The sequence below is a fragment of the Garra rufa genome, chromosome 15 (assembly GCF_049309525.1).
Source record: "Garra rufa chromosome 15, GarRuf1.0, whole genome shotgun sequence".
Taxonomy (NCBI): Eukaryota; Metazoa; Chordata; class Actinopteri; order Cypriniformes; family Cyprinidae; genus Garra; species Garra rufa.
Window position 1 is genome coordinate 7,637,277 of NC_133375.1, and position 22,646 is coordinate 7,659,922.

A 22,646-nucleotide genomic window follows, 5' to 3' on the forward strand; every position below is an offset into this window, starting at 1 on the left:
TAGATTTAAACTGACAGAGTGTGTCTGCCTCCCGAACAGTGTTAGGTAGATTGTTCAAGAGTTTGGGCGCTAAATGTGAAAAAGATCTGCCGCCCGCAGTTGATTTTGATATTCTAGGTATTATCAAATTGCCGGAATTTTGAGAACGCAGCGGACGTGAAGGACTATAATATGATAAGAGCTCACTCAAATACTGAGGAGCTAAACCATTGAGTGCTTTATAAGTAATTAGCAAGATTTTAAAATCTATACAATGTTTTATAGGGAGCCAATGCAGTGTTGACAAAACCGGGCTAATATGGTCATACTTTCTGGTTCTAGTAAGAACTCTAGCTGCTGCATTTTGGACCAGCTGGAGTTTGTTTATTAAGCGTGCAGAACAACCACCCAATAAAGCATTACAATAATCTATCCTTGAGGTCATGAACGCATGGATTAACGTTTCTGCATTTGACATCGTGAGCATAGGTCGTAATTTCTATATATTTTTTAGATGAAAAATGCGGTTTTGCAAATGCTAGAAATGTGGCTTTCGAAGGAAAGATTGCTATCGAAATAGCACACCTAGGTTCCTGACTGATGACGACGAACTGACAGAGCAGTCGTTGAGTATTAGACTGTGTTTTAGGTTATTACATGCGGAGGTTTTAGGCCCAATAATTAACACCTCTGTTTTTTCAGAATTTAGCAGTAAAATTCTTGCCATCCAATTTTTTATTTCAACTATGCATTCTGTTAGTTTTTCAATATGTTTTGCCGGGCCGTTGTCCTGTTGAAAGATGAACCGTCACCCCAATCTGAGGTCCAGAGCACTCTGGAGCAGGTTTTCTTCAAGGATGTCTCTGCATGAATGTGTTGTATTCATCTTTCCATCGATCTTTCCTAGTCTCCCAGTTCCTGCTGCTGAAAAACATCCCTACAGCATGATGCTGCCACCACCACTGCTGCACTGGATGGTATTGGCCAGGGGATGAGCGGTGCCTGGTTTCCTCCAGACATTATGCTTGGCCTTCAGGCTAAAGAGTTTAATCTTTGTTTCATCAGACCAGAGAATTTTGAGTCCTTCAGGTGCCTTTTGGCAAACTCCAGGCGGGCTTTTACTGAGGAGTGGCCTCCGTCTGGCCACTACAGGTATGTGCCAAAAAATTTGAATATCGAGGAAAAGTCCATTTATTTCAATAATTTGTTTCAAATAGTGAAACTTGTATGTTATATTAGTTCACTACACACAAAGTGAAATATTTCAAGTACAGTTATTCCATGGCTATTAAACCGGGTACTGGTAGTTTTGGCTTTGTGGGCAGGTGCCAAATCCTGCTGGAAAATAAAATCATCATCTCCAAAAAGCTTGTCGGCAGCAGGAAGCATGAAGTGCCCTAAAATTTCCTGGTAGACAGCTGCGTTGACTGTGGACTTGATAAAAGACAATGGACCCACACCAGCAGATGACATGGCTCCCCAAACCATCACTGACTGTGGAAACTTCACACTGGACTTTAAGCAGCTTGACTTGTGTGCCTCTCCAGTCTTCCTCCAGACTCTGGGACCTTGATTTCCAAATGAAATGCAAAATTTGCTTTCATCTGAAAACAGGACTTGGGACCACTGGGCAACAGACCAGTACTTTTTCTCCTTAGCATAGACTTCTCCAGCTGTAGCCGCTGTCATGCAGACGTCTGTATGTGGTGGTTCTTGATGCACTGACACCATCCTCAGTCCACTCCTTATGAAGCTCCCCCAGATTTCTGAACTGCCCGGCAATCCTCTCAAGGCTACGGTCATCCCTGTCACTTGTGCACCTTTTCTGGCCACATTTTTCCCTTCCTCTTAACACTCTGTTAATATACTGATACTGCACTCTGTGAGCATCCAGCTTCTTTTGCAATTGCCTTTTGAGACTTTTCCTCCTAATGGAGGCTGTCAATGATGACCGTCAAGTCAGCAGTCTTCCCCATGATTCTGAAGCCTACTAAGCCAGACTGAGTTGACAGTGTTGAACTTTGTCATGAAATATTCTAATTTTGTGACATACTGGATTTTTTTTTTTTTTGTCTTTAATCCATAATCATTAAAACTGAAACAAATAAAGGCTTTAAATATTTCACTTTGTGTGTAGTGAATTAATATAACATACAAGTTTCACTTTGTGAAACAAATTATTGAAATAAATGGATTTTCCCTCGATATTCTAATTTTGTGGCACATACCTGTACATAGGCCTGATTGGTGGAGTGCTGCAGAGATGGTTGTTCTTCTGGATGGTTCTCCTCTCTCCACACAGAAATGCTGGACGTCTTTCAGAGTGACCATTGGGTTCTTGGTTACCTCCCTAACTAAGGCCCTTTGATCGCAAACTGATGGCTCTAGGAAGAATCCTGGTGGTTCCAAACTTCTTCCATTTACGGATGATGGAGGCCACTGTGCTTATATTGACCTTCAGTGCTCCAGAAACTTTTCTGTACCCTTCCCCAGATCTGTACCTAGAAACAATCCTGTCTCTGAGGTCTACAGACAATTCCTTGGACTTCATGGCTTGGTTTGTGGTCTGACATGCACTGTTAACTGTGGGACCTTTCCAAATCATGTCCAATCAACTGAATTCACCACAGGTTGACTCCAATAAAGTTCTAGAAACATCTCAAAGAAGATCAGTGGAAACAGAATGCACCTGAGCATTTTTTATTTTTTATTAATTTGCAAAGATTTAAACCAAACTTTTTTCATGTTGTCATTATGGGTATTGTTTGTAGAATTAGGTTGTATTATAACAAAATGTGAAAAAAGTGAAGCGCTGTGAATACTTTCTGGATGCACTGTACCTTAATGGTACATAGCATGTAAAACAAAGAAAAGTGTTCCCTTTAAAAAGTTACTTACAGCTTTTGTACCTTTTTTTCTCGCTTTCAATGGTTGTTGTTGCCAGATATCAAGAGTTTAGAGTAGAAGAGTCAAAGAGTAGAGTTAAAAAATAAGAGTGAGGTCAGCTGAAAAGACAAAAGGCAAGACAAGGAATGTATATTAAGATAAGAAGTATTATTTCTGAACTTTGTATTTTTTTTTATTTATTTTGTATGTTTTAGCCTTTCCCATTAGTGTCGTCCTCTCGCTGGCTGAAGAAGAGCGGTGAGCTGGCTGTATACACGGATGATCTCAGCATTTTCCGGAAGGCTATCAGCACTAAGAGCTACTTTCTGTTCCTCTTCAATGATGTGCTCATCGTCACCAAGAAAAAGAGGTCAGACTTCTGATGCTTCGCAGTCTCTGACCACATAACAGCTTTATTCAGCATCCACTCTATTATACCTCAGCACTGCTCATATAAACAGTTTTATTACCACATGGCTTTAATTCTTGATTTGTTGACTGCCTTAGAGCTCCATAGCACTTCACTACACTCCTCCTGAACTAATAATGGACTCTTTTCTCGAATTGGGACAAAGAAAATGCTTAAACATGTCTTACACCCCTTGCATGTAATACTGTCAGCTCACATTCTGGAGAACAAATATATGTGTAGAGTCCACATTCCCTGCTGAAAAAAACAAAACAGCTAATACCAGCCTAGGCTGGTTTGCTGGTCTTAGCTGGTTTAAGCTGGAAGTAGCTGGTTTTAGCTGGTCTCCCAGCCTGGCCAGCTAAGACCAGCCTGGCCAGCTAAGACCAGCCTGACCAGACTGGAAAAGTGGCCAAAACCCCTCTAAAACCAGCCTGCCTTCCATCTATGACCAGCTAAAACAAGGCCTGTTGACCAGCTAAAACCAGCCAACCAGCCTAGGCTGGTTTTATCTGTTTTTTTTCCACCAGGGTTATCCTGCAGACAACTATGTAATTTGGCGATAAATTATATATTGGGATTTTACTCCTAAAGGTCTGTTTTTAATAAAAAGCAAATAATAATTTCAAAGTTAACACATTATCTACAAGTGTTTGAAACATTAATGGACAATATTTAACTGGTAATACTATGCAACCATATTTATTTTGCTAATATTAGTTAACATTAACTAACAATGAAAAAAATGTTAATTTCAGCATTTACTGATACATTATTAAGTTGCTCACTGAAATGCTATTTAAACTTAAAATTAGTAATAGTGACATGCTAATCATGCTAAAAACGTGCTAACAACATGCTAGTAACGTTAATCATGCTGTAAACATATTAGCATCATGCAAATAATGCTAACAACATGCTAGTAACTTGCTAATCATACTAACAACATGCTAGTAACTTGTTAATCATTTTAACAACATGTTCGTGGCACAGGGAATAAGTATTGAACACACTTTATTTAATACTTTGTAAAAAAGCCTTTGTTGGTGATTACAGCTTCTAGACGCCTCTTGTATGGAGAGACCATTCATCTGCATTGTTCAGGAGTGATTCTGGCCCATTCTTCCACACAAACGCTCTTTAAATCTTGAAGGTTCCATGGGCCTCTTTTATGAACTTTGATCTTCAGTTCTCTCCACCTGATTTAGGTCAGGTGATTGACTGGGCCATTCAAGCAACTTGATTTTCTTTCTTTGAAACCACTTCATTGTTTCCTTGGCCTTGTGTTTGGGATCATTGTCTTGCTGAAATGTCCATCCTCTTTTCAATTTCAGCTTTCTGGTAAATGACAGCAGATTTATATCCAGAATGTCTCTGTACATTTCTCCATTCATCCTGCCTTCAATAATATGAAGTCTGCCATTACCCCTAGCTGAAAAGCAGCCCCAAACCATGATGCTTCTACCCCCAAACTTAACTGTTGGTATGGTGTTCTTGGGGTGGTGTGCAGTGCTGTTTCTTCTCCAAACATGGTGTGTAGAATGACTGCCAAAAAGTTCAATTTTGCTTTCAGCTGACCATACTATAGTCTCCCAATAATCCACAAACTTTAACCGAGCCTCAACATGCTTTTTGTTCAGCAATGGAGTCTTGCGTGGTGAGCGTGCATGGATGCCATGGTGGTTCAGTGCATTGCTTATAGTTTTCTTTGAAACAACAGTACCTGCTGATGCAAGGTCTTCCTGAAGTTCTGCCCGAGAGGTTCTTGGTTCTTGGAGAACTCTCCTGATTTTTCTTTGGACTCCTCGGACAGGGATCTTACGTGGAGCACCTGATAACCACTCCCATCAAAATGCTTTTCAATGATAAGATCTTGAGAGAGTTCTTTGCTTTTACCCATCATGAAGTCTTTCCTGTGTGCCTTCTGGGTAATGAGAAGCCTTTATAGGCCATCAGTTAGGACTAAAGCAGCTGATATCAATTAGTACTGATAGGGGCAGGGTTTCACTCTCAACACAGAAAGCCAAGAGATCACCTGAAATCTGTCATTTTGCACCTTGTTATCTTCATGTGTTCAATACTTATTCCCTGTGTCATTTCGCTTTATTTATTATGACTCGACTCGTATACTTAAATGTGCCAATTTCTTTGTATGAATTCAATATTTGGCTTGATGGCTATTGAATTGTGTCAATAGCCCACTTAAAAATATACTTGCTGATAAAAATGCTGATGTGTCAAATACTTATTTTCCCCGCTGTATCTATCAAACTTTAAGCTATTAAAAGTACTTTAAACTTTAGACCATTTGGGACTGAAAAACTTATTAAACTTATTAAACTTTCTGGTCCGGCATTCTGAAGCTAACTTAACATTTGTCTTGACAATCTTTTTTATCTAGTTAATATTAAATGTACCTGTAAATATTATTTAATAGATGGGACATGAACAAACAATGTACAGGTGTATTTTTATTAACTAGATAAGAATAATAAATACTATAACAAGCTTATTGTCAATATTCGTTAATGCATTACTATCTAATGGGACCTTAATGTAAAGTAATGTTAATGAATGACTGAACTCATTGCATTGTGGGATACAGTTCAAAATGTAGTAGGTCATCTGAGTATTCTATTCAAGTATTCATGTGCACAGTACACTATATTTAAAACAAAAAAACAAAAAAATCTTGACTGCCGCATTCAGTCAGTGAGGAGCAACTTCCATTAACTGTATTGGCTTTGATTTTATTACTGAATATATTGCATAACTGATTTCTAAGCTGTGATATTACGCTAATAGTCAACACTGTGTTCTTATCTAGTGAGGAGAGTTATGTCGTGCTGGACTACGCCACTGTGGACAAGGTGGAGGTGGAAGAGGAAATGACGGACTCCAAACTCAATCTGAAGCTGCTGATGAATGCCAACAGTGACAGCCGCAATGAACAGATGACACTCGTGGCAGACAGCAAGTAAGATGAAATGATGAAATACTCATTTGTCTGCAGTAGACATAATAATTCTGACCCTATATTCTCTTCAGAAAACAAGGTATAACCCCTATGGCATCCAAGATGTAGGTGGCTTAGTTTTAATTCAGTAGAACATAAACAAAGATTTTTAACTCAAACCGTTGCAGTCTGTCAGTCATATAATGGCAGTCAGTAGGATCCACAGTTTGACAAAACCAAATTAAACCCTGCGGTTTGAGGTCTTAACACACAAAACAGTCGGTCTGTGCAAGAAACTGAACAGTATTTTTATTCATATTTACCTCTGATCCACCGCAATGTTCAACTGTCCTGAGCCGCAGGGTTTAATTTGGTTTTGTCTCTGTACGTTTTTTTGACTCTCGAAGCTGTGGAGCTCACTGACTGCTGTTATATGGCTCTGACAGACTCTTTGTTTGTGTTCTACTTAGGAAAGTTCTACAAAGTCACCTACATCTTGGATGCCCTGGGAGTAAGCAAATAAACATCAAATTGTCATTTTTGGGTGAACGATCCCTTTAATCCTGTGAAGTCTGACATAAAATTATAGAAATTATAGTAATAATAGAATTATAGAAGAATTTCATGGAAGTTAATTAACCTTTAATGAACACAAAATATAAAAAAAAGTTTCAAATTAGTTTTTGTTGGTGTCACATTTGAAACATCCAGGTTTTTATTTTCATCAACATTTTGAAGTGACTTTATTTAAAGGAGTAGTTCACTTTCAAAACAAAAATTTACAGATAATGTACTCACCCCTTGTCATCCAAGATGTTCACGTCTTTCTTTTTTCAGTCGGAAAGAAATTGTTTCTTGAGGAAAACATTTCGGGAATTATCTCCATACAGTGGACTTCAAATGTTTTCCTCAAGACACATAATTTCTTATCGACTGAAGAAAGACAGACATGAACATCTTGGATGAAAAGGGGGTGAGTACATTTTCTGTACATTTTTGCTCTGAAGTGAACTACTTTAAAAATGATGTATGGATAATTAAGTAAACCTAGGTTGCTTAAGTTCAGTCTTGTAAAAATAACCTTTAAAGGAGCATTCCACTTTTTTTGAAAATGGGCTCATTCTGGCGGAAAATGTAAAGCTGGCGCAGAAGCAGGCGGAGTAATATCACGCAGTGCCTGAAATGAGTTCCCAGCTAGGTTAGCATTTGCACATGTGCTGCGTGATATTACTCCGCCTGCTTCGTCCATATTATGGAGAATGAGCCTATTTCCAAAAAAGTGGAGTGTCCCTTTAATGTTTTTAGTAATATTACATTACCTCATGTAGAGATTTCACAGCAAAAAGACAATGTGAATCATGATATGAAGGATGTTTGTAGAATTATACTGTTATAATAGTTAATTGTACTGAAAAAGACAAAACAGTAGCTGCAGCACTGAAAAAGGACAAATGAATTACTACTCCCTAATACTTTGTTTTTGCCCCATTTACTTGTGTTTTTAGGCTAGACAGAGCGCGATGGGTCACCGCACTCCAAGATGTCAAACAAAGCACACGCATCACTAATGATGGTGAGTCTGATCCATTCAATCTCATTTGTTATTAAAACAGTGTTGCAAAATCATTTTTGTGCACATTAATTCTTGGAAACCTTTTTTTTTTATGCATGATAAAATGTCTTCTCCCTAACACTCGGTTTTGTTTGGGTGTCCAAGACTTGCCTCAGTACGAAGCCACCAAAGCCTATTTGCCAAAATCACCAGATGAGCTGAGCCTGCAGCAGGCAGAACTGGTCATCGTTTTACAGGAAGTGGACGGTAAACATAAAAGCGTTCTTGGCACATTTCTGAAATGATGTGAGATTAAAAGTACTAGTGTCAGTTGTATCACTTCACTGCTATGGCCTTATGGGATAGTTAAAGTATGCATTAAAGGGGTCATCGGATGCAAAACTCACTTTTCCATGTTGTTTGAACATTAATGTGTTGGTAGTTTGTGTACACAGCCACTCTACAATGATACAAATCCACCAGTGGTATTTTTTAATCTTTAAAAGTAATATCCCCTTTTTAAAATCAGCTCATTCTCAGCTTCTTGTCAATGTTACTAAACACAGTTGATTGACATAAGGGCCTTACCTTAGCCCCGCCCTCACTGAGCTGAAACAGACTGAATATGATCACCATTGAGGTGTTCTGCTGTTGGATGTAATAATGAACATAACAGTAGTCATTTACTCCTGACATCTGAGCTGCTTAAGAGGCAAAGGACTTTGGTTTTAAAAGGAAAGCGCCAATCCCGATCTACATATGCAGAGAGGGGCGGGGCAAACAGAGCTTATTTGCATTTAAAGGGCTCCTGTGATAAAATGAGCTGATATTTTGCAGAGCTAATTTTGACATGGTAAAAGTTTTTTTTTTTTACAGTTTTAACCAAAGTATATTAGAGACTTATTAAGACCCTAAAGAATCATATGAACTTGTGGAGAATGGGCATCCGATGACCCCTTTAAAGGTGTAGTTTAGTATTTTACTGGAAATATATTTTAGTAGGTGAAAAACTGTCCAAATTCACAGTACTCATAAAAAGTACCCAAATTGTCTATGTGAACAGCAACTCGTAACTCTTTGTATTGTAAGTTGCTTTGGATAGGTGTATACTGATTGAATGTATGTAAATATAGAAGAGTTAGGTTAACGTCAGTGCATGTCTTGCTGTAGGTTGGTGTCATGGTGAGCGGATGAGAGATGGAGAGAGGGGCTGGTTTCCTGCCAACTGTGCCACTCGGATCACAAACCGCACCGCCATGGAGAATAACATACAGCGTATGGAGCGACTGCGCAAGGAAACCGACGTTTGAACAGACTCTCAATCTCTACTGAACACGCTGTTCTTCTGGCACCGAAGGACACTTAGTTTAGAGATACTAATGGTTTTAAACAAGTGCTAGTAATGTGAATCAGAACAATTTCTAAAGACCTCATGAACTGTTATTGGACAACAAACACCACTCGTACAAGAGGAACTGTTTTTCGTTTTATTTTCAGCTTGCCTTTGTTAAAATTCATGTTTGGATACATAAAAAGTTATTTAAAAATGTCAAACTGACCAGATATCAAATTACTTTTAAAAACCATTTGGTGTAAAAACTTAAGACCGATTTAGAAAAACATCTGCTGTTTCCCCAAATTTTTTAGCTGTGACATAAAAATAATGGAAAAAGAAAACAGGTCTGCATAGAGTCTGCAGGCAATCGGTGGTAATCTGGTCGAAATGCATTTTCGCAAGCTTAGACGATCGAAGTCATATCTGTTTCTTATTGCTCAGATCTTGGATGTTTCTTCTTGACAAAACTGCAATGCAAACAAACAAAAAAAGGTTAGCATGATTAAAAACAACTTTAAAATCTATCACCCAGTAACACAAGCGCAACAAGGGTGTGGTGCCAGACCAGAGAAGCTGGTCTGCTAAATCAAATCCACTGCATTATCATCTAGCCTTTCAACAATGAAAACTGCAAACTGAAGCTGAACCATCCATTATCCCATTCGTCTGCTCCACAATTATGTGCTGATAAAACAATTCAAATATAAAGCAAACATCATGAAAACATCCAAGTCATAGCTCACTCTAAAGTGCAAGGCTATTTTCATGACAATTCTGCACAGTAAAATTACAATTTTTAATTGTCACAAGAACATTGGTAGGATTTATAAATGTTTACACAGTAATTAAGGTAAAAACGTGCTTAACTGTTATGAAAATGATGGCAAAGCAAAAATCTTAATGCTTCAACAAACAAGCTTTATTTTCTTAAAGCAAAAATATATATATATATATACACACACTTCAACATTTTGTTCTTCAATTTTGTGGGTGAAATGGGACCTGGACAAGTTCTTCAAAGGTTACTTGAGATTTATCGAAAAACAAAAGAAAATACCTACATGATTGACTCATGAATAAGTTCACAAAGAAATGACGCTACCATCACAACATACTTGATAAGCAAGCATGTTCATGCACACGTAATAACAGCGGCACCCACCCGGCCGGATGGTCTAGATGTTCAAGCCGGTGGCGGTTAATCTGCTCCGCCCTGTTCAGCTTCGGGAGCGGCTGATTTGTCGGCTGATGCATCTGCTGCCTTGCTGTCCTTGCCATCCTGAGGCTTGGTTGTCTGGGGCCGTCTGCGGCGATAGTTGAAGTTGCGGCGGTAGCGGCGCTGACGGGGCTCCTGGTTCTGGCCGCCCTCGCTCTGGTTCTCCTTATCCTCCTCACCTTCTCGCACCGGCCGGGGACGTGGGGGACCCCTGCTACATGGATACATGGTAATGTCAGGAACAGATCTAACAAATCTAAAGGCTCAAATGAGGGAAGACACTCTAGAGCAGTGGTTCTCAACTCCATTCCTCAAGGTCCATTGGTCTGCACATTTTATATGTTTCTGAATCGGGACACACTCAGTAAGTTCATGCATCATTCTCCCAATGAGCTGATGATCTGAACTATGAGGGGAAAGCAGTGGACCCCTGAGGACTGGAGTTGAGAACCACTACTGTAGAGGATCCAACAGGGTCAAATTCTCAGAGAAACAGCAAGCCATTAAAGCAGGTTCTCTCAAATCTTGCTCTGGAGGGGCAATGCACTGCAGAGTTTAGCTCCAATCCTGATCAAACTCACCTATTATTTTCTAATGATCCTGAAGACCTTGATTAGCTCAGGTGAGTTTGATAAGGGTCAGAGCTAAACTCTGCCAGAAAGTAGACCCTGTGGGCCAGATTTGAGGATCCCTGGATTAAAGGGCTTCATTACATTTCACAGCCCTAATATTTTCACCAAAAACAAAATCGTGCTACTTTGCATACATATTACCTAACGAACAAAGCTAAAATGCATCGATTACTCAAAATTCTGTTACCAAAACATCTTAATATGCAAAATGCCATGCAGACTTAAGCAAATGTCATTTTGTTTCTGAAATTTAAGACTTCTTGTTCTCACACTCGTATGAAAAGTTTCCTCAAATCTGTTCCCGAGTTTACGTCAAACCCTGATCACAAACCTGAAGCTTTCAAGTAACTCTAAAGATCTTGAAACACTTTCTCAAGTGTTCAATTAGGATTTGAGCTAAACTTCGCAGGGCCTTATTTGAGGAACAGCCATACAAATATTCACAATATTGCAAATTCAACACAATTGCAATATTGTGAATATCTGGAACATTGCTAGGCCGTGACTGCAGTCTCGCTCATTTTACTGCTGCAGCCTCACGCCTGCAAATACGACATGCAAACCTTGCTCTGAACCTTGGTCGGAAGCCTCTGTAGTAGTTCTGCCTCATTGGTTTGTCACCCTGGTTTGGACCGCCTTGGTTCTCATCACCTTCCCCACCCTAGAAACCAAAAAGAGCACATTCTCAGGAAAAAGCTTCGGTTTCAAAATACTATTGTTACATTCAATTCATAGAATCCAATTTAAAAACCACAAAAACGATTAATTTTTTTACCTCTACCTCTGTCATGTCTCCTCTCTGGGGTGTGTTGGAGTATGGGGGGCGTCTGCCGTAACGCCTTCGCACAAAGTATGGTGGGTAGCGCCGTCTGCCGGGGTAGGTGGGTCTACGCTGCTGTTGCTGCATCTCACCCTCAGGGACGCTTTCTCCCTCTTCTCTCTTCTCCCGTGACTCTCCGTCACTCTGATAGTTGTCCTGGTAGTCGCGAGGGGGGCCCCTTCTGCGTGGGTACCGCCTGTATCGGTTCCTGTCAGCCGCATACTTGCTACCCTGCACAGGAACGCCACCCGGGCCGGTAACGTTGGCTGCCTCAGCACCCTGAAAGAATGAAGACAAAATGTATATAAAATATCTCCTAATTCAATCGACAAGCATTTAGTGTGGATAATGGACGCAGAATGGAGAAATTTCCTGGAAGTCATTTTGAAAAGGCTGCTGTAGAGTTGTCTGTTCAGAAATATGATATTTAATCAATATCCCTTGTGTGTTCAAAAAAATAATAATAAAATAAATTTACACGGGTGCAAAATGGACAAATGTCCATGATTTAATAATATTTTTTTTTCCACTTTCACTGATGTTGATTTTTTAACCAGCATCTGTTCTATCCATAGATAAACAATCATTAACTTTCAGAATTGTTACCCTTTAAATGCTGGTTTGTTTGCATAATGCCACAAGTGTTTTTTTTTTTTTAAATGAAAAAAAAAAAAATGAAAAATAGTAATTTCCATATACTAAATACTGAGCAGAATTTTTTTTTATTAAATTCTTGGGTGTGTCAGTGAAGAACAACATTAATATTGAGGCATTTATATTTTTATGTAGTGTTAAGATTTTTTTTTTTTTTTTTTTAATGTATATGCCAGATTTGAAGAAAAAGGCACATCTAGTAAAAATGGTAAAAACGTAAAATCTAAAGCCTTGTCAATAGAATGAATGCATATTAAATATTGCATCATTTTTTAGTCAAATGGCCCTTGGTTAAATTTTTTTTTTAATGCAGTTTTAATGTGGACATTTTTGTCTTTAAGATCCTGATTGTGAGTATTTTTTGTACGGAGGGTAAAATAGATTTTGACGGAAAAGGTGAAATATTAAAATTTCAATAAACACCTGAGCCAAAATGTATGCCGTTGGCATTAACACAGGCACACTTATAACAAAACTAAACTGAAATGGACAAATTATTTTAAAGATATTTTTGCACTTTTAAGGAAGCAAACTCTAATAAATGGCCCTAACTACACTTCATCAGTAAAAAAAAAAAAAACTTTGATTATTCTGAATTATGTGGTGACCAAACTAATAAGTATCAATAAGTCATCCTCTGCTTATTGAAGCAAGTTCATAAAGAATTCACAAATATGATGGACACTTAATTTCAAGCTCAATGCTTTAGATCAGAGAGTTTTAAAGATGTCCAAACTTTGAATGGTAATGCATTTACAAATAAAGATGTTCAAAACAACACCGTTAAACCATAAAACGGTGAAATTACTCAGACTCTAAACTATAAAAACTGAAGCTCACCTTCTCCCCTTCTACGACATCAAACTCCACAGTCTCTCCGTCCCCAACGCTACGAAGATATTTCCTTGGGTTGTTCTTCTTAATGGCGGTCTGGATACAAAGCACAAGCGATCAGAAACACATTCCCCCTCCCAAAACAATGGTATGCCAATATGGTGACAATTAAAGCAAATAATTACCTGGTGCACAAAGACATCTTCCTTTGTGTCATTCCTGCAAAAGTTCAGAGTGAAATGTTAATAACTGAGAACAGATGGAGAACAAACAAGCATGCAGTTTTGAAGCGCAAGTTAAATATTTGAATAAATACCAGCGTGCTAGTGCAAGTCAGGTCTGGCTTTGTAAACACAAAGGCTGTAATAGGATTGCGGATGTTCCCTGACCCACATATCATATTAGAGAGAGTCTTCAGAGAATGTTATTTACCTGTTGATGAAACCGTAGCCATTCCTTACATTGAACCATTTCACTGTCCCCAGGACTTTTGTTGCTACAAAAGAGAAAAGACAAGTTTAAAACCACACAAAGATTGTTTGGATATCATACAAGCACTGTTTTTAAGTAAAGCTACAACAGTTGAGAGAAAAAGATCACTGGCGAGTTGAGTTCATTTTGTCTCTATTTATAACCTCCAACTGTGGTGCTTTTAATAGACTGTGATGCAAAGGCAGCTGCTCTTATCAGAAGTGCCTCAATCACCATGAAAGGCCCTGCCCCACAGGGTTTACATTATTAACCCCTTATTCATCTTACGAGGACCACATTTTTAAATCCAGAAGAAAATAAATATTCATACAAGAGTTTTAAAACAATCAAGGCAAGACACAGGGATAGTTCACCCAACAAAAATTGGAACATCTTGAGGTTGAGTGAAATGACAAACCTGTATGACTCACTTTCTTCTGTTAAACGTAAGATACTTTTGAAAAATGTGGGTAACAACACAGCTGCTGGTAGCCGTTGATTTCCATAGTATGAATCATAATAATACTGTGGGTGTCAGTGGGTACCAGAACCTGTTTGGTTACCAGCATTCTTCAAACTATCTTCTTTTGTTTTGCACAAGAAAGAAATTCAGGTTTGGATCAGCTTGAGGGTGAACACATTACAAATTTCATTTTTGGGTGATCTATCCTTTAAGAAGCAAATTAAAATAATATAAATAACGATAAGATGAGCCCAATTCAAATAAAAATTCAAACAATAATATTTAAAAGGAACACTCCACTTTTTTTGGAAATAGGCTCATTCTCCAACTCCCCCCCCCCCCCCCGAGTTAATAAGTTGAGTTTTACCGTTTTGAAATCCATTCAGCCGTTCTCCTGTTCTGGCGATATCACTTTCAGCATAGCTTAGCATAGATCATTGAATCCTATTAGACCAATAGCATCACGTTCAAAAATGACCAACGAGTTTCCATATTTGTTGTATTTAAAACTTGACTCTTCTGTAGTTATATCATGTACTAAGACCGGTGGAAATGCAAAGCTGTGAGTTTCTAGGCTGATAAGATTAGGAACTACACTTCCATTCCGGCGTAATAGTCAAGGAAGTTTGCTGCCGTAATATGGCCGAAGCAGGCGGAGTATTATCAGAAATGAGTTCCCAGCTAGTTTAGCATTTGCACATGTGCTGCGTGGTATTACTGCTCCTGCTTCAGCCTTATTACGGCAGCAAACTTCCTTGACTATTACGCCGGAATGGAAGTGTAGTTCCTAATCTTATCAGCCTAGAAAATTGAAGCTTTACATTTCCACCGGTCTTAGTACACGATATAACTACAGAAGAGTCAAGTTTTAAATAGGACAAATATCGAAACTCGTTGGTCATTTTTGAACGTGATGCTATTGGTCTAATAGGATTCAATGATCTATGCTAAGCTATGCTAAAAGTGATATCGCCAGAACAGGAGAACGGCTGAATGGATTTCAAAACGGTAAAACTCAACTTATTAACTCGGGGGGAGTTGGAGAATGAGCCTACTTCCAAAAAAAGTGGAGTGTTCCTTTAAGCACAAAAAAAAAAAAAGAACTAAAGTGAGAAGAAATGTATTTTACACATCAAATATGGGCATCAGTGAAAAATAAATAAGTGTGTGTGATATATATATATACACACACACAAAATGAAAGAAAGCATATTTTTGGGACTAAATTATTTGCATTGTGACTTTATGAAAACAATTTCCTCCAATTATTCATTACATTTAAAAAAAAAACCGCTTTGCAAATATAAAGCTAGAACTTGGGGTAAAATGAGACATGGTGTTGGGTAAAAATGATTTACTCTGTAGTGTATTAGTAAGCACGAGGATGCGTATGCACGTTCATTTGCTCAATGTGGTGTTGAAGTAGGAAGTGATGCTGTTGAGATGCTAACTGCAGTTAGCACACTAGCCTCAGCCATGTGGCCGGATCGAAGCCAAACAGTCTCGACTTCCATCCTCACTACAATACACAACAGACAACTACGATAGGATATGTTTTTGTTTAGATCTCGACTGAAATGTGATTGGCCTTTCTGGCTAAACGAAGCAAAATAAGGTTATAGCAGCCCGTGAGACAAAAGAAGCGTCCATCATCCAAACACCATGGCGGACATTTTATATGTGGGGTCACCAGACAGAGGTAGACGATCCTCATCTACACCATCGTTATGATAATCCGTACTGTAAATTACTGGCTGAGGGGATCTTCTGGAGACGGCGTTAATGGTGTTAATGGACATAAGGACACGTATGCGCGACGCGTCAAACGCCCCAAGCGAACAAAGGGAGAGAGTTCAGCTTGGTTTATATTCGCTTTCTCCAAAGAAATCAGCCTCGTTAATAATCGATTGAGTTTGAGTCACTGAACACGACAGTTTGACTTGTATAATGGAGAAGTGTAAGGTTATGTGGTTTACGCGAACTGTTAACAATGATCTGGGTCATCGTGTCACGATCAAGGCCAAACTCAAGGATCTGTTTCATGGAGCGTAAACATCAACGATCTGAAAACTCGATGAATACGCATATTAATACAATATAGTAGTAGTATTGAAATTTTAGAGGACAGTAAATGACACTGGTAGCTCTACAAAGTAAAAATCACGTTGTAACTCGTGTTCACCGAAGGCCTCGGACTCGAGCACGCGCCATGGCGGTTTTCAGTTCACACGCGGATGTGATGGAACGCGGCGCGCGAGCGAACATTTACGTTAAACTGACTGGGACCGTTTAACGTCTCGAGTTCAACATACACAAGTCCTCAAATGTATGAAGCAAAGATAACACCCTAACAAAACACTGGTCAAAGAAATAACGTTACAGAAATACTACTAAGTCGGTGGCTGAATAACGACACCACCGCCGACGTGAGGCCACGCGTTTTACAAATAATTTTTTGTTTTTGTTTTAAAGCGTCGTGTTAAAGGAGTAAATTCGTTTGAATGAACGAAACCGCAATCAGAAGGGAAAGAGGTTTCGCTGACAGGCTTACCGATGACCTTCTTATCCCCCGCGGTAGCTGCGGCTGCCGGGCTGGATGGGCTCTCCTCGTCGGCGGCAGGCTGCGGCGGCTGCTGTGTTTCGGCCTCGCTGCTCATGTTGGTCTCTTGTTGGTAAAGCCGGCGGTGGCTCTCTAGTGTGTTTTCCCGGTGCTAGATGTTAACCTGGGCCGGCGGTGGTGGGGGCTGCTGCCTTCGGGCTCTCCGCTTTCCTTTCTCCGCTCCCGTTGCCGATCGAACTGGACGGACTGAGTAAAGATGCCGGACGATATTCTGTCACATCTCTCCACCCATGCCTCAATCCAATTGGTCGGTTAACTTGGGATCAGTCAACGTCAATTATTTTACCGACGCTCATTGGTTGTATTTATTGTCAATCATACGGAAATAACATTACGTCTGCTGGTGATTGGTTACATAAAGAATTAGCCACGCCCAGAATCCAAGACCCAATTTAACCTTCCCGACATCCTGGCAGATTTATAACCCAAACAAAAGGAAAATTTTGATCAGAATGTGAATAATAATGCATATTTCAGTTCTGAAGCCCTTATTTAGAGTTTTTAAGAAGTGAACGAAATATATATATTGTTACAATGGTAGGCTTACATATTTTTAAAAAGGAAAATATTTATAAATCAGGTATGAAACATTGTGTACAGTACATTAATGTATTTAGACATATTAATGTCTGTCTGTCTGTGGACCACAAAACCAGTCATAAGGGTATATTTTTTAATTATACATAATCTGAAAGCTGAATAAATAAGCTTTCCATTGATGTATGGTTTGTTAGGATAGGACAAGGATATTTGAAACTATTTGAAAACTTAAAAAAAAAAATCAAAATATTAAGGAAAATCACCTTGCAATTTGTCCAAATCAAGTTGTTAGCAATGCACATTACTAATAAAAAAAAGTTTGATATATTCACAGTAGGAAATTTAAAAATATCTTCATGGGACATTTACTTTACTTAATATCCTAATTATTTTTGGCATTAAAGAAAACTCGCTACAAATATAACTGTGCTACTTAAGGCTGTTTTTTTGGTGCAGGGTCAAATATATATATATATACACACACACACACACACACACAATCACACAATCACTTAGCACTATTGTAATTGTATATACAATTTCACTTATACCATTTTATTAACCCATTTGTATTAGTTTAATTGTTATTAGTTGTTTTTATTGTTGTCATTTTCATTCTGTGTAAACACAATCATGTCCAACAAAACTGATTTGATTATTAAAAGCATTCTAAAGAAATATTTAACAAACACCAAATCAACAAGGACAAAAATGAAATCATCAATAGCTTCTTTCATCAGTGAGCAAATCATAACCTGAATGAATGCATGACTTCAGTGTAGGGATGATGTGTTTTTGAGATAAATCCCATCATTGACTTCTCCCACAGCATTGTAAAGGAAGCACTCAACGAACGTAGATGAGACAGACCCACACTACCCCCTTTGCCTTTTGTCATGTAAATATGTTTTTGGCACTGTCGAGGAGACCTGGTTGAAGTGTGATTTTATTGTTAATGGTCCGGCCTTGTTGTCCCACACAAAGATGGGCTTTAACATTGACCCCAGAAGCCTCCCACCGAGCCCAAACTCTTCCTGCACTTCAGCTGAAAGAGCCCTTTTGTCTGCGTGGGACACTGTCCAAGAAATGGGGGAAGGGGTTTCTGGGTTAGGATGTGGGTTAGGGTAAGCAGCAATAAGAAGACAAAGGAGGTACAATCATAAGGAATTTGCATTAAGTGGCGTGTCCTTGAAGGTGTTGGTTTAGTATCATAAACTCAAAGCCCTTGACGATTCAGGAAATGTCTCTTGATTTTTGAAGAGTGAAATTTGAAGTGAAATAAAGAATGTTCCACAGTGACTTTAAAAAACAACATAGGTCAACATTTATTTAAAGTTAAGAAAACCCTCAACAGTTTTCACAAGGCTATTTCTAAAGACAAAAAATAAAAGCTTTGTCCTTTAGAATGTACATGTTTCTATCTTGAATTTCAAGTTTGGTCATGTATGCAAATGTTGATAAAAGACAGTCAGATATTTTTCACAAATAATCAGGCAATTTCACAAAATTACCCATACAAAAATTATGCGATTTGCAATGGAGATGATGATCAGTTAGTCATCCAAAATGGCTTTCTTTCAAGCAAAAGCCATATGTCTTCTCATGTGTAATAGTAAAGGAATACATCACATTTCTCCACACTGGGCAATGAGAATAGGCAGCTTGGGCTTGTTGTTGGGTCCTGTTGGTACATTCTGTATGGAAGAAATACGAGTAACATCACAAAAAGTAGCCAAATAAGTCAGGCTTATTTTAGTTAGCCTGACTTATTTTGAGCCAAATCAAGTGACAATAAGTCAGACTAACTAAAATAAGCCTGGCTTATTTGGTAAATTTGTTTTAAGGAACACCCCTCTGGATAGATAAAGAATCTAACTTTCTTATGTTGCAGTTACAGTGCCTTGCGAAATTATTCATACCCCTTCATTTTTTTCACATTTTGTTATGTTGCTGCCTTATGTTAAATTACTTTTTTCCCCACATCAGTCTACACTCCCTACTCCATAATGGCAAAGCAAAAAATAGGTTTTTAACATTTGTGCAAATGTATTAAAAACAAAAAACTGATTGCCTAAGTTGCATAAGTATTCATACCCTTTTCTGGGACACTCGAAATTTAGCTCAGGAGCATTCATATTGCTTCTAGATGTTACTACACTTCGAGTGGAGTTAATCTGTGGCAAATTCAGCTGAACAGCTGAAATGCCTATCACAGCAAAAACCAAGTCCTGAGTGACTGTAGAGCTCAGTGACAGACTTGCGTTTGGGCAATGATCTAGGGAAGAGTTCAGAAAAAAATCTGCTGCATTGAAGGTTCACAGAAGCATTATCCATAATGGAAGACGACTGGAACAACTAGGACTCTAGAAAATGTCTGCCAGCCCCCATCCAAGCTGACAGAGCTTGAGAGGTGAAAAGGTGAGGCAAAGAATGGCAGATAATTGCCAAATGAAGATGTGCAAAGCTTGTCACATCATACCCAAAAAGACTTGAGGCTGTAAAGGTGCTTCAACTATGTACTGAGTTAAGGGTATGAATACTTATGCAATGTACTTATGTCAAGAGTTTTATTTTTAATAAATTTGTAAAATTTGCAAATCTGGTTTTTGCTTTGTCGTTATTATGGTGTATGGAGTGTAAATTGATGTGGGGGAAAAACAAAAAACTAATTTAAAGCATAATTTAACAATGCTGCAACAAAACGTGAAAAAAATGAAGGGGTATGAATACTTTATCAAGGCACTGTACATTAGTTCATTTAGCAGAATAAAAGCAAACAATTCATCTTATGGAGGCAATAACGTGAAGTGCTTGCAACACAATGTTTCTCTCAGACTCTTAGGTACAGTTGAGGTCAAATGTTTACATACATTTTGCAGAATCTGCGAAATGTTAATTATTTTAGCAAAATAAGAAAGATCATGATTTATTTAATACTGACCTGAATAAGATATTTTACATAAAAGACATTTACATATAGTCCACAAGAGAAAATAATAGTTGAATTTATAAAAATGACCCTGTTCAAAAGTTTACATACACTTAATACTTGGTTGCTACCTGAATGATTCACAGCTGGTTTTTGTTTAGTGATAGTTGTTCATGTGTCCCTTGTTTGTCCTTAACAGTTAAACTGCCTGCTGTTCTTCAGAAAAAAATCCTTCAGGTCCCACAAATTCTTTGTTTTTTTTTTAGCATTTTTGTGTATTTAAACCCTTACCAACAATGACTGTATGATTCTGAGATCCATCTTTTAACACTGAGGACAACTAAGGGACTCGAATGCAACTATTACAGAAGGTTCAAACATTCACTGAAGCTCCAAAAGGAAACACGATGCACTAAAGAGCTGGGTGGTGAAAGCTGTTTGAATTTGAAGATGAAAAATAATAAAAATGTTTATTCTGTTCAAAAGTTTACACCCCTAGCTCTTAATGCATGTTTTTTTCCTTCTAGAGCATGAGTGAGTGTTTGAACCTTCTGTAATAGTTGCATATGAGTATGCACATGATTTTGAGATCCATCTTTTCACACCAAGGACAACTGAGGCACTCATATGCAACTATCACAGAAGGTTCAAACGCTCACTGAAGCTCCAGAAGGAAAAAAAATAAAAATATACATTAAGAGCCAAGGTAGGGTTGCACCAGCCATTCGTAAGTTCTTACTTAAATTGGAACGTTAGTAAACACTAGAGGCTTAACTTAGTAAAAGCATATGCACGTGCGACCAACTGAGAGCGTTATGCCGCGTTCCAGGCAACCCGTTACCCGTGTTTTTCCAAACTTCTACCCGTTAAAGTGCACTGGAAAGGCAGTCAAACCCGTGAATTCCCACTCGTGAACTCGTACTAGATTGACGTACTCCCAGTTCCGAGTTCTGACGTGACATAGCCCACGAAACAACAATAAAGCCTCTAGGGGTGCGGTGTTTATGCAAGTGGCACACGGTGGAAAAATAGAGTTTAGGACAATATAACGTTGCAATCAAATTAATATAAAAATAATAAATGCTTGGCGTGACTTGCCTGGAACGCTACAAAGTCCTGAGTTGTGGATTGAAGACGTGATTTACGAGCTCAAAAACCTGCCTGGAACGCAGCATTAGTGTGTATCCTGTCGCAAAATGTGGCGAAAAGTCCTACACCAGGGCGATTAAGGTGTGTACATGTCCTCCATAATGCAACTAAAATAGGAATACTCCACCTGTCTTAATTCGATTTGTGTTTACTCCGATTATGACTTTAGTCGGATTAAATTAATCAAAAATATCAGTTCACATGGTTGCTTCTTAATCAGAGTATTGTCTTAATCGCGTTAAAATCGGAATATTGTTGTCCATGTAAACTATACTCAGTGTTGTAAGGGTTCAAATACACAAAATGCTGAAAAACCAAAGAATTTGTGGGACCTGAAGGTTTTTTTTTTTTTTTGAAGAACAGCAGGCAGTTTAACTGTTTAGGACAAACAAAGCAAAACAAAAAAACAGCTGTGAATCATTCAGGTAACAACACAGTATGAAGAATCAAGTGTATGTAAACTTTTGAACAGGGTCATTTTTATGAATTCAACTATTTTCTCTCGGACTATACGTAAACGTCTTTTATGTGTCTTATTCAGGTCTACATATAAAAACAACATGCATTTGCACTATCCCTCTTATTTTGCTAAAATAATTAACATTTTGCAGATTCAGAACTTTTGACCTCAACTGTAGATGTTGACAAACATCCTTTTTCTTCAAATCCTTTAACCTGACAGATCTCCATCTTGTCACACAAATTAACTGATCAATCCTTGATATGATCATTAATGAATTCCTTTTCAAAATGTTCACACAAGTGTCCATACTTTCAATGTACAAAACTAGAATATCATCTTACCTCAATTTTTCTCATGACAAGCAACCCATCCACCACTTTTCCTGTAAGAAAGACTCCAAGCGGTTAATGACGGCAGCGGTAATTGAGTTCTCTCAGTACAGAATGAAAACAGGATTTATCTGACTTACCAAATACCACATGCTTCCCGTCCAACCAGTCACACTTTGTGCAGGTAATAAAAAACTGACAGCCATTTGTTCCTGGTCCACTGTTTGCCTGCCAGAGAAAAGGAACGTTTTCCATTTTTGATTGGAAACAACAGAGAATAAACAATCTGATGGCTGGATTGAATGAATTTATCTTATATAATTGTATCCCTTTTTGTCCTTGATAAGTCATGTGTTCAAAATGTCCACCACAGAAGAAAATGATGCTGGTCACACGGTTTCAGTGATA

At 38.4% G+C, this 22,646-nt stretch overlaps 3 protein-coding genes across 6 annotated transcripts in view; 1 reads left to right on the plus strand and 2 right to left on the minus strand.

The window, feature by feature from the left end:
- arhgef16 (Rho guanine nucleotide exchange factor (GEF) 16) overlaps nt 1–9,336 on the plus strand; it is a 29,386-nt gene extending 20,050 nt beyond the window's left edge. Inside the window, exons 11-15 of the mRNA XM_073818653.1 lie at nt 3,081–3,235; nt 6,102–6,251; nt 7,736–7,803; nt 7,948–8,049; nt 8,953–9,336. Coding sequence (XP_073674754.1) covers nt 3,081–3,235; nt 6,102–6,251; nt 7,736–7,803; nt 7,948–8,049; nt 8,953–9,092 — 615 coding nt within the window. The 3' untranslated portion in view covers nt 9,093–9,336. The remainder of the gene's footprint in view (nt 1–3,080; nt 3,236–6,101; nt 6,252–7,735; nt 7,804–7,947; nt 8,050–8,952) is intronic.
- Nucleotides 9,256–17,020, minus strand: ybx1 (Y box binding protein 1). 4 transcript variants are annotated; one of them, XM_073818657.1, is made up of 8 exons: nt 16,760–17,020; nt 13,707–13,770; nt 13,460–13,493; nt 13,281–13,370; nt 11,748–12,065; nt 11,542–11,627; nt 10,281–10,548; nt 9,256–9,585 (listed from the first exon to the last, which is right to left on the minus strand). In XM_073818657.1, the coding sequence occupies exons 1-7, from the start codon at nt 16,863–16,865 to the stop codon at nt 10,317–10,319; spliced, it is 930 nt and encodes a 309-aa protein (XP_073674758.1). In that variant the 5' UTR covers nt 16,866–17,020; the 3' UTR covers nt 9,256–9,585; nt 10,281–10,316. The 4 variants fall into 4 exon arrangements, with proteins under 4 accessions (XP_073674758.1, XP_073674756.1, XP_073674755.1 ...); XM_073818655.1 differs by having other exon boundaries at nt 11,530–11,627; XM_073818654.1 differs by having other exon boundaries at nt 11,530–11,627; nt 11,742–12,065.
- Nucleotides 17,021–17,944: 924 nt separating this feature from the next.
- ppih (peptidylprolyl isomerase H (cyclophilin H)) overlaps nt 17,945–22,646 on the minus strand; it is a 45,868-nt gene continuing 41,166 nt past the window's right edge. The window contains exons 7-9 of the mRNA XM_073819317.1: nt 22,379–22,466; nt 22,251–22,291; nt 17,945–19,062 (exon numbers count right to left, since the gene is read on the minus strand). Coding sequence (XP_073675418.1) covers nt 18,994–19,062; nt 22,251–22,291; nt 22,379–22,466 — 198 coding nt within the window. The 3' untranslated portion in view covers nt 17,945–18,993. The remainder of the gene's footprint in view (nt 19,063–22,250; nt 22,292–22,378; nt 22,467–22,646) is intronic.

Excerpts from the sequence above, each read along its gene's own strand:
- ybx1 (XM_073818654.1), bottom strand. The coding sequence starts at position 16,865 with ATGAGCAGCGAGGCCGAAACACAGCAGCCGCCGCAGCCTGCCGCCGAC. Across the intron at positions 13,371-13,459 it reads AAGATGTCTTTGTGCACCAG|ACCGCCATTAAGAAGAACAA; the intron begins GTAATTATTTGC and ends CTTTGTATCCAG. Across the intron at positions 12,066-13,280 it reads ATGTCGTAGAAGGGGAGAAG|GGTGCTGAGGCAGCCAACGT; the intron begins GTGAGCTTCAGT and ends TCATTCTTTCAG.